General features: G+C 37.5%; 1 protein-coding gene across 2 annotated transcripts in view; it reads right to left on the bottom strand.

Moving 5' to 3' along the window:
- Positions 1–12159, bottom strand: part of HDAC6 (histone deacetylase 6) — a 90311-nt gene that overhangs the window by 57857 nt on the left and 20295 nt on the right. The window contains exons 4-9 of one of the 2 annotated variants that reach the window (XM_068357498.1): positions 9052–9182; positions 7796–7979; positions 6911–7008; positions 5237–5410; positions 4904–5096; positions 1914–1973 (exon numbers count right to left, since the gene is read on the bottom strand). In XM_068357498.1, the coding sequence (XP_068213599.1) occupies positions 1914–1973; positions 4904–5096; positions 5237–5410; positions 6911–7008; positions 7796–7979; positions 9052–9182 (840 nt within the window). Of the gene's footprint in view, positions 1–788; positions 849–1913; positions 1974–4903; positions 5097–5236; positions 5411–6910; positions 7009–7795; positions 7980–9051; positions 9183–12159 lie in introns of both variants that reach the window. The other variant, XM_068357499.1, reaches the window with a different exon arrangement.

Here is a 12159-nt window from a genome sequence, read left to right as displayed (position 1 = left end):
AATTTATATACAAACACTGGATATCATTCACACCACAAAATTATCGCAAGTACTATTGAACACACTAAAATTAATATTAAAGCTTTCCAAAAGAAATATATTACAGTGATGCCTCAGCATACGATAGTAATCTGTTCAGGATACGGTTTCGTACGCTGATTTTTTCGTATCCTGAGTCGCGTTTTACATGTAAATAGCCTAATCTGTTCCAAGCCTTACGAAAAGAACCCTTTTCTTTCATAAACACGCTAAACTGTAGTAATAAACATGCAATGCAGCCATTTCTATCATTCAATAATTAACCCAACCGTTAAAAACAGCCTAATCCATTCCAGAAACCACCATGAGATTATTCAATAATGTAGTTATAGCCTAGTTATACCCTCCAAGCCCTAAGAAAAAGGTCCGTTTTCTTTACTACTGTATAAAAGTTACGGTACTGTATGTAAAGCATTTGGATTAGTGAAGGTGTATTGTTACCTGTACACCTAAATTAAGGGTTGATACCCTGAAAAAAATGGTACTGTACTCTCAGCGACGAGTTGGGATCTCGTAAGCTTTTTGTATCCTGAAAATTTTTTCGTATACTGGGGCATAAAAATCTTAGTATTGCTTTTCGTACCCTGAATTTTTCGTAAGCAGAAACTTTCGTATCCAGACGTATCACTGTAGTTGAATTAACTCCCATGCTTTAAAGTTGCTAGTATTTTCACTCGTAAAAGCGCAGTCAAGGTTAATATCTCCAATCCCAAAAGCACTTAGTCAAAGCATGCAATTCAAAGACTTGCCTTCAGATCACCCCAAGCGGAATCAAATCCAGCCGACACTAGAACCAATTCTGGAGCAAACTAGAAGGAAATATGCATTCGACATCAAATGGATCTCTACTCTCGCTAAGTTAAAAATTACATTCCAATGGAAACTGTTTGGTAAGAGACCTGAAAAAATGTAATGAAGTGATCGGCAGAGTCCTCATTTCGAGATGAATCTACGCACATACTTTGCAAGCAATTTCCAGAGTCAAACATGCGGCAGATAAGCCTTCGATAGTTCGTCCGGTAACAAATAAAGATCCGTGGAAACAACAGGGTGGCATGAATTTAACCCTTTTACCCCCAGGGGTTATTTTTTTTCAAGTACATTTTGCAGTATATTTTTTTTTAAATTGCTCTAACAGCCTTAATTTTTGTCATAGAGAGGTCAGGTTGGTCTCATTCTCTTGGAAAAGGCCTGAATTTTCTCAAAATATTATCAAAAATATGCAAAAAAAAATTATAAATAGCATTTCTTTGCAAGGACGTACCGGTACGTCCATGGGGGTAAAGGGATGAGTTTTGTGAAACGTACCAGTACGTCCTTTGGGGGTAAAAGGGTTAATGGTATGACGGATTTTGTAATGTTCACAGCACGTTCATCTCAACCGCCACAAAATGCGACAGATTTACGTAGTCCAAATTATTTAGAATGAACATTAGTTGTTCCTGACTTACTCTAATAAAAAAGAACAGTACACTGACCCATGCAAACTCTTGCCAACTGTTCAATTTCATTTCCAAAACAATATAGAAGGATCTTTATCTTGCCAGGAAGAATATGGAAAGACTTTCTGCACCTTAAAAATATACCTGGGGAAAAACTGCTCTCTTATTTTAGCTAATTGGCAAAAACATGAATTTTTAATAACTTTCTTAACTGTTCAAAATATCTTTGGAAGGAATAAACAAAGATGAAATTAATAGAGAGCTTTAGACAGCGACAAAAATTTACGGAGCCCAGCAAAGTTATTACATGATCAGATATCTGCCCCAGAATTTTATTCTGCGGAAACTATACAAATGGACAAGTTGTTTTTCCACCCAAATTCTTGCCAAGGCTATCACAAGAGAGCAGCGTCCTTAAAGTCTCATCCTAACCTCGGGGCAACCAACGGCAGCATCGTATCCACACGATACGAGAATCAGCTCTGGATTAAACTGCAAAGAATGTTAATAGAGGTAGAAAACAGTAATTGGCACCTTAACTACAGTCCATTTCTTTTAGCGAGGCAGATTTGCACCGACTCGCAACGGTGCCCTTTTAGCTCGGAAAAGTTTCCTGATCGCTGATTGGTTAGAATGATCTTGTCCAACCAATCAGCGATCAGGAAACTTTTCCGAGCTAAAAGGGCACCGTTGTGAGTCGGTGCAAATCTTCCATTTCTTTTAGCGAGGCAGATTTGCACCGACTCGCAACGGTGCACTTTTAGCTCGGAAAAGTTTCCTGATCGCTGAATGGTTAGAATTATCTCGTCCAACCAATCAGCGATCAGGAAACTTTTCCGAGCTAAAAGGGCACCGCTGCGAGTCGGTGCAAATCTGCCTCGCTAAAAGAAATGGACTATAGTTGCAATAACATTTCTAATGACAATCTAAATGGAATAAATGGATGATATAAAGCACAATAACTTCAATTGAAGAATGATATGCCAATCTATATGAGAGGAGGACCTTTTAGTATGAAAATTATCCTTCAATTAAACTTCTGTTTTATAAGATATTTATTCCTCTTTCGGATACAATTTTCAGTGTCTTTCTTTCTTATCCCTTTGTTACTGGAGCTGCAAAACATAAGCATAGTAGATAGACACTTAGACGAAAATGGTGTCCTCTAAATTAAGTGAGAGGAGCATAAGTGCCGTTGTACGATATCCGAGAACTAATAAAATGTGGGAATGATGGAAAAAGATGGGACGGGGAAAAATACAGGATGGGGAAAAAAGGGGACGGGAAAAAATACGGGAAGGATGAAAATACAGGACAGAAAAAATACAGGATGAAAAAATAAACGGGACAGAAAAAATACAGGATGAAAAAATAAACGGAACAGAAAAAATACAGGATGAAAAAATAAACGGGACAGAAAAAATACAGGATGAAAAAATAAACGGGACAGAAAAAATACAGGATGAAAAAATAAACGGGGCAGAAAAAATACAGGATGAAAAAATAAACGGGACAGAAAAAATACAGGATGAAAAAATAAACGGGACAGAAAAAATACAGGATGAAAAAATAAACGGGACAGAAAAAATAAACGGGACAAAAAATACGGAATGGGAAAAAAATACAGGACAGGGAAAAATACGGGACGAGAAAAAATGCAGGGAAAAAGACGGGACGGGGAAAAAATACAGGATGGGGGAAAAAAGGGATGGGGGAAAAAAGGGACGGGAAAAAATACAGGACAGAAAAAATAAACGGGACAGAAAAAATAGGGATGGGAAATAAAATACAGGACAGGGAAAATTACGGGACGAGAAAAAATACAGGGCAGAAGAATACGGGACGGGAAAAATACAGGATGGGGGAAAAAGGGGACGGGAAAAAACACGGGAAGGGAAAAAATACAGGACAGCAAAAATAAAGGATGAAAAAATAAACGGGACAGAAAAAATATGGGACAGAAAAAATACAGGAAAGAAAAAATACAGAATGAAAAAATAAACGGGACAGAAAACAATACGGGACAGAAAAAATACGGGATGGGAAAAAAATACGGGACAGGGAAAAATATGGGACGAGAAAAAATACGGGACGGTAAAAATACGGGACGGTAAAAATACGGGACGGGAAAAATACAGGACGGGAAAATTACAGGACGGGAAAAGATACAGGGGCAGAAAAATGTGGGACCGGATACAATACCGGACAGGGAAAATACGGGACGGGAAAAAACCGGAAGGGGAAAAAATACAGGACGGGAAAAATTACGAAAGTGTGGGAGTGCTGGCAAGAGAAACGCGGATATTTATTGCATTTCAGAAGGTAAGACGTAAAGAAAAAGGCTCGTAAACCATCGGTAGTAAAGAGGAAAATCGTAAAAGCTGGTGGAATGGTAATGAGAAGAGACAAAAACGGAATAGGCATAACGATCATTGATGAAATGGATAAATATGTAATAGAGAAAGACTGGAATAAATGGTAGAATTTCTGGAAAGATTAGAGATGCTGTGGAGACTGGACCTAAGTCAGATGGCATCCTGATAGGAGTGAAATTTCTTTAACAATGTACAGTATTTCTAAAGTTATCATTTGTTCTAACTTCCACTTCTCATAAATCTATTTCTTTACTGCATCAGAATCTCTGGCATTTATTATATTTTAATATTTAAAAAATTAAAAGTAAATTGAGTCTTCAGTCGAGAAATATGCCAAGTGCCATTTTTAAAGTGTCAGAAATCGTGATTGAAAATTGCCTATTTTCAAATTATTATTATTATTATTATTATTATTATTATTATTATTATTATTATTATTATCATTATTATCAATATAATAATAATAATAATAATTATCATTATTATTTTTATTATTATTTTTATTATTATTATTATTATTATTATTATTATTATCATTATTATTATTTTTATTATTATTATTATCATTATTTTTATTATTATTATTATTTTTATTATTATTATTATTATTATTTTTCAATCGCGATTTCTGACACTTTTTAAAAATGGCGCTTGGCATGTTTCTCGACTGAAAGACTCAATTATAAATAGCTGATTACGTAAAAAAACAGATTTTCAACACCTGACAAGATTATCATCAAAGTGAACAATCAAAAAAAGATTAGAGTGTTAAAGTAAAATGTCAGGAGTGGCAGTTCTAGTTCAAGGCAATAAACGTTATCTTATTTCCTCTAATAACTAAAATTGCTAAATGCTTCACATCACAATTTATACTATAAATAGCGGTAACACTTTCAGAGTCGGCCTGTTTTCTCAACTTTAAATCTAACTTGATTTGTTTTTGTAACTTAGTAGATAAAAACAGAATGCTTCCTTTCTCAACTTCAGCAAAGAAATAAACTACAGTTCCTTTCTCAACTTCAGCAAATCAAAAGGAAATTAACTCACTTCATATGCCACAGGCAGCAAAATTTGATGAAATATGGCTAAATAATCTTCGTTCTTCATCCCAGTTTTGTTGAGCGGAAGGTTGAAGTTAAAACCTCTGCCTGGCCCACTGCCTACGTAGGTGTATTCGCTTTCCCTCAGCTCCGGCCAGAATTCTCCATGTTCGTAGCGGTGGATGGAAAAGTAGAGAACTCTGAGAGAGAAGAAATATACTGTAATGACATAGATTTTTACACTGAGAGAGAGAGAGAGAGAGAGAGAGAGAGAGAGAGAGAGAGAGAGAGAGAGAGAGAGAGAGAGAGAGAGAGAGAGAGAGAGAGAGAGATAACTTACCTAGGATCCTCGTAAAACAGTTGCTGAGTCCCCTGGCCGTGGTGCACGTCCCAATCCACGATGAGAACGCGAGACATGCCGTGCTTCTCCAGCGCTCGCTGGGCTGCCAAAGCCACGTTGTTGAAGAAGCAGTAGCCACAGTAATCGCCTCGCATCGCGTGATGTCCCGGAGGTCTGAGGGCCAAGGGGCAATTGATTAGTAGGAGAATTAACTCGCCCTCACAATTTTTAAATCATACAGCACTAAATTTAGTACTATCGAGGAAGTCAACCCTAAACCACTTTATAAAATAAAAGGATATGTAATTACACTAGATGAAAATGATACTCATTATTGGTAAGTAGAACAATTTGATAACATTCTGACCCCTTATAGAGTAAAATGCCTCGGGAAAGATAGAACGTTCATGAGAATTTCCAACAAGTAGACATGATCACTTCAGGTAGTCAAGCACATCTGTTCCTCAGATTATACTCCCCCCGCCCCTGGGGCCCTGCCCCTGCCCCTGGGACCCTCCCCCCGCCCCTGGGGCCCTCCCCTCACCCCTGGGGCCCTCCCCCTGCCCCTGTGGCCCTCCCCCACCCCTGGGGCCCTAACCCCGCCCCTGAGGCCCTCCCCTCACCCCTGGGGCCCTCCCCCCGCACCTGGGGCCCTCCCCTCACCCCTGGGGCCCTCCCCCCGCCCCTGGGGCCCTCCCCTCACCCCTGGGGCCCTCCCCCTGCCCCTGATATATATAAACATTATCCTTTACTAATATATTCAGCTGGTCCCCTCATGCACTCATATGCCAATTGGTCTCATAAAAACAAATACATTTATTCCTCACCTGTGTACATCAACATTATTCCATACTAGTATATTCATCTGGTACCCAAGATGTTTCCTAAAGGGCAAGAATTGGAGAGGGGTACATTTTAAGAATAAACAGCCAGGTGGAAGAAAAACAAACAAATGGATAAAAAATGCTAGGGTGACATAGCTGGGATGAAGTAAACCGGTAATGCTATGCCATAAAAATTAATAACTAGCCCTAACAAGCTATGCATAACTCGCGTCACTTTCTACCGACAAATTTCAACATTGGAAATTGCCTTCGAGGCAAAAAAAAGTATATGTAGAAGCAATGATTTAGAAATTTGTTTGAACACTCACTTTGTTTGTTATTTATTTACAATCTAGATACAGTATATATTTTCCTCCCTTTGAAAGTATAGGATCAGTTAAATCGGAGGGATGCCTATATCCTAGGTAATGTTCATCTCTTTTTTTTTTTTTTTTTTTTTATTATTATTATTATTTCTAGACTAGATATATATTCTTCATTCACTTGAAAGTATAGTCAGGCATCTATATCTACATCATACGTAACACTCAGTCCTTTTTTTTTTCCAATCTAGATATATACCGTATTCTTCAGTTCATCCTTGCCAAGATTCTCGGGCATGGTGTGTTGTACTATGCTAGCTGTATTTTCAAATATATTTCAGAAGCAGTTCTTCTGAAAGCTATTAAACATTTTAAAGAAGATCTTTTGCTTTTATGGTTTTACATTGAATTGCCTCTTGTTCTTTATCTATAAGCAACAATATCGCCGTCAATGACCTTCGATGCCAGGAGGCCACAAAACTCCTTTGGGGTCAGGTAAATTATAGCGACGTCTACACCCTACGTACCTGACTAAAGCCATTCCGTTCTGCACTTTCCCCGAAGCAACAGCGTCTAATAGGTTCAGCGTACATCCAGCTGCAAGCATGGCCGCTTCGTATGTGTGCTGTGAATAAAGAAAAATAATGATGACGATCTTTATGCTATTTTCCGAGATGTATTTAAGATGTGAATTATGTAAGATAAATATTTCATTTGGTGTTATAACAAGCTTCTGTTCGGATAAGAAATGAATGTCAGAATTAATTAAAAGACGTCATCGAGGTCTTTCACAGCCTGGATAGAAATTTAATTTTACAATACAGTCTATATCCAAATTTCCAAAACTTCATTTGGAAAATAAACAGAAGCTAAAATTTAATAAAAATAAAAATGACAAGTTTACATTATCATCATAAATCAAGATGAACTTATACCGAAAAAGGCATTTTAATCGCAAAGCATAATACATTAATCAAAAGAATAAAATAGTCACATTTTAAAACAAAATGATAACCCTTTTACCCCCAGGCTATTTGGAAATTTCCAACCCTTAACCCCCAGGGGGTTATTCTTTTCCCCAGCACATTTTGCAGTATATTTTTTTTTAAATTGCTCTAAAAGCCTTAATTTTTGTCATAGAGAGGTCAGGTTGGTCTCATTCTCTTGGAAAATGCCTGAATTTTCTCAAAAAATTATCAAAAATATGAAAAAAAAAAAATTTATAGCATTTTTTTGCAAGGACGTACCGGTACGTCCATGGGGGTAAAGGGATGGCTTTTGTGAAACGTACCAGTACGTCCTTTGCAGGTAAAAGGGTTAAAACAAACTGATAAAAAACAGCACAATACAGTTCGGACATAGAAAATATGTACATGAAAACGGAAAAGATAAAACCACGCACGGATACTCACGGGGTTAAAGTACACGGAATCGTAATGAGAAGACAACGTCTCGAAGGCCTTCACGTCGTCCTCTTTCTGGGTGTACCTGAGAAGGTCAATCACTGGTCGCGAGTGAAGCTTCGCCACTTCATCCTCGGTGGCTTTCCTCGAGTCCAGCTTTTCACAGCGGTTGAGCAACTGAAGTTCCCTGCATCTGTGGGGTTAAACAAAACTGTGCAATACTCTACTTTTCTCGGTGTAAATGCAGCATTTTATAGAAACCATTTGTGTATATAATCTGTTTTTTAACTTGGTGATTAGGGTTAAATTGTATTATAGATATTTTGTCCGTTTTACATGTTAACATTGTTCAGTCTGTTTTGGATTGTTACTGCTGTAATTTGTTTGTTAATCGTCGAGTATTTCTTGAAAAGATTGTTTATCCTGGTAGTTATCAGTGTTGGAATCACACTGTAACAATTATATGTTCTAGAAATAGGATCAAGGTTTTTTGGTGACTGACAGAGTAGAAGAAGTCTTCAAAGTGCAAAGAACATTTCTTTGGAAATTCGTTTCGCTTGTATTGGATGTAGCTTAGAGTAACACAGATGTAAGTTTATTTCTTTACTGAAATTTGTATATATTCTATTTCATGTTTGTGGTGTTTTGTGGTGAAATCAAACTATTATCAATTCTTCGTTTATTAAGGAATTTCTTTTTAACAAATTTAGTAAGTTTGTATTTTGTTGTTTTCAGTTTCTTGAACCTCGTCGCCTTGCACTACTAGCAAAGTACTCATCATTGGTTCTCTAGTCGGAGTACTGACCAACTATAAGCTTTTACAGTTATAGTCAACTAAAGTTGTAGTGCTTAGTGTTAAGTGATTTAAAGCTTTAAGTTGGTTTAAAGTGTCTTGTGATATCAACTTGAACTTTATATCAAATTTTTAATAAAGTGTGACGTGAGTAACAGTATCTGTGTCTTTTCTACATCTCATCCCTGTGGCTTTGAAGAAAACGGCAGCTACACTCGGGAAAACAAGCGCATCAGAAGTAATGAATGGAGAGCAGCAGTTAAACGGAAAAGAATTCAATATGAAAATTAGCAGGACAAGGAATATAATTCACAGAGAAAAGCCACTGGTGAAGACGTACGAATATTCATTTTGCACTTAAAGAAGGATATACCAACATCGAAACCAGAACGATCGCGTCGATGGCGACGCTTCGCCAGCCACAGATACGTACCAACGTGATGAACTACATCCAAAGAACTTAATCACTCACCTGTCGAGACTTTGCAGGAGCCTCTCTGGACACTCTGGGTACGACTCGTCCCAGGGGCATTTGTGTCTGGCCATCGCTTCGTCGTACACAACACCGGTTTTGCCGCGGACGATGCCTTTACTCTCTTGGGCCTACGTAAATTTAATGAGAAAGTCATAAATTGGTATTGAATAAATTCAGCATACTAAATAATAATTACAGCATTACTGTATTCTCTTAAGCCACGCCAACATAGGTGGAGATTGGCAAAGATCTAAGGGGTGGAACTTAACCCTTTTACCCCCAGGCTATTTGGAAATTTCCAACCCTTAACTCCCAGGGGGTTATTTTTTTCCCAGCACATTTTGCAGTATATTTTTTTTAAATTGCTCTAACAGCCTTAATTTTTGTCATAGAGAGGTCAGGTTGGTCTCATTCTCTTGGAAAATGCCTGAATTTTCTCAAAAAATTATCAAAAATATAAAAAAAAAATTTTTATAGCACTTTTTGCAAGGACGTACCGGTACGTCCATGGGGGTAAAGGGATGGCTTTTGTAAAATGTACCAGTACGTCCTTTGGGGGTAAAAGGGTTAAATGTGAAAATCTGATATTAACACAGAGCAATTGCAGGCGTATGAAGGAAATTGGTAGATAATTACGTAAGGTGTTAAGACCTCGTCACTGTTTACATCTTTTTGATTTTACAAAATTTGTTTCATTTAAATGCAACACCCATTGATCGATGTACAGTACAATACTGTATACTGTACATATGAATAACTATACAGTATTAATCTAAAAATATTCATAACATGTTGATGGATAATTTCTTGTACACGTATATACAATTTAAATATCAATAATTATTTCCACTTAGACTTTATGCATCTTAAACTTTTATCACTATATAAAGACTGCAATGCAGTTCCTGCTATAGAGCAATTATAAGACTGATATTACACCTTATTAGGGATAAGAATTATACATTGAAATGAGACTGCGTCGTCGATCTCGCCACTACCTTAAACACGACTATCAACTGTACGATCCTTTTAAATTGTGCGTAAAACAAATCAATCAGTTTTTAAAACTAATTTGATATGAATACTCAATCTTTCTCCCACCCAAGCCAGTCCGCATCTTCAACTCGCTGCGTGAAAGATCAATTTGAATTGATAAATCATAAATTTGATACATACATACATACATACATACATACATATACCAAGCCCAATTTTGCGGGGTAGCCGACATCAACAAATGAAACAAAAACAAAAAAAAGGGGACCTCTACTCTCTACGTTCCTCCCAGCCTAACAAGGGACTCAACTGAGTTCAGCTGGTACTGCTAGGGTGCCACAGCCCACCCTCCCCCGTTATCCACCACAGATGAAGCTTCATAATGCTGAATCCCCTACTGCTGCTACCTTCCACACAACGGGCAAATGCACGGCGGGCAGACACTGACACCAATTTTGTTGAGAGTGTATAGGACCTCACAGACGAGGAAACCACGGGGAAAACATCAAAGTGTCCTCGTCCATTGCTGAGGCACTGGATGGGCCACCTGACGAGGGACCACGTTGAATCAGTAGAACTTCAAAAGTTCAAAGTTGGAGCAAATATTTTTATGTTGACCAGGCTGACATGAGTCTTTTTATAGCTTATATATGACATATTTGTTTTTGACTTTGTTAATGGTTTATATGTGACATATCTATTTTGACGTTGTTACTGTTTTTAGAATGATTTATTGTTAATTTATTCTCATCATTTATTTATTTCCTTATTTCCTTTCCTCACTGGGCTATTTTTCCCTGTTGGAGCCCTTGGGCTTATAGCATCTTGCTTTTCCAACTAGGGTTGTAGCTTGGCTAATAATAATAATAATAATATAACTCTGCCCTATGGCATGTGATCCAAGTCAAAGGTTAGTCTATCTTGGACAGTTTGATCTGATAACACTTTGCCAAAAGATATATCCACATATAAATAACTTAAGGTTTGGTGAACAGACTAGTGTAAATGCGAGAGAGTTACGGCCAAAGCCGAATGGCCAACATGCATTTGACCCTCGTGTGGACGGGGCTTTAGTCGAGGATACCTTTAACCCTTTTACCCCCAGGGTATTTGGAAACTTCCAACCCTTAACCCCCATGGGGTTATTTTTTTTTCCCAGCACATTTTGCAGTATATTTTTTTAAAATTGCTCTAACAGCCTTAATTTTTGTCATAGAGAGGTCAGGTTGGTCTCATTCTCTTGGAAAATGTCTGAATTTTCTCAAAAAATTATCAAAAATATGAAAAAAAAAATTTAAATAGCAATTTTTTGCAAGGACGTACCGGTACGTCCATGGGGGTAAAGGGATGAGTTTTGTGAAACGTACCAGTACGTCCTTTAGGGGTAAAAGGGTTAGCAACATTTATAAAACCAGCTGAAATAAATTCTACGGAGTAATTAGGACATAAGTTAGTAAGGTTACTCAATCAAGCAGTCGTCAAACACTGTCTAACTTTCATGAGAAGCTGTTTTAAACTAGGAAAATGACAGTGTATTTAACTCTAACGATTTTGATTGTACAGAAAACACTTTCAACTCATTCTGAACTTCTTTTCCTATTCAATTACCGTTCATAGTAAAGTGCACTGTGAGTGGCATGCAATATATTGTACAAAATGTTCTTCGCAGTACCAGTAATTCTCCTATGGCCCTTAACTCCCCTGCTTCATTCTTTTTCTACTTATCATCCATTAATTTTTTTTCTTCTCATGTATATCAGCGCAACAATTTTATGAATTTTCTCTAGATCAAGACTCACCATCAGAAAATACGTTCAGGGGGCATCATGTGTGAATCTGGAAAGGGCCCTTGATAATAATATCGGATGGAATGAATTCAAAACGAATTTTGACGTAAGAAAAATCTATTTTTGGGCTCGAGCCATGTCGTCCTGATGGAAGTTCCCTTCGGCAGCTTCCTACTGAATAATATTTCTGTGAGTGATATTACAAGAGAATTACCGTCAGGTATCACGGGATTCCAACCCCCGGAACGACTATCCTAAGATATCGTTTATAATCAGGGACGTACAGTATCCATAGATAACCATACATATCTGCACCCCTATA

This window comes from Palaemon carinicauda, chromosome 34 (genome assembly GCF_036898095.1).
Source record: "Palaemon carinicauda isolate YSFRI2023 chromosome 34, ASM3689809v2, whole genome shotgun sequence".
Classification (NCBI taxonomy): domain Eukaryota; kingdom Metazoa; phylum Arthropoda; class Malacostraca; order Decapoda; family Palaemonidae; genus Palaemon; species Palaemon carinicauda.
Note: the sequence above shows the minus strand (reverse complement) of the source record. Positions and strands in the feature narration are given on the sequence as shown.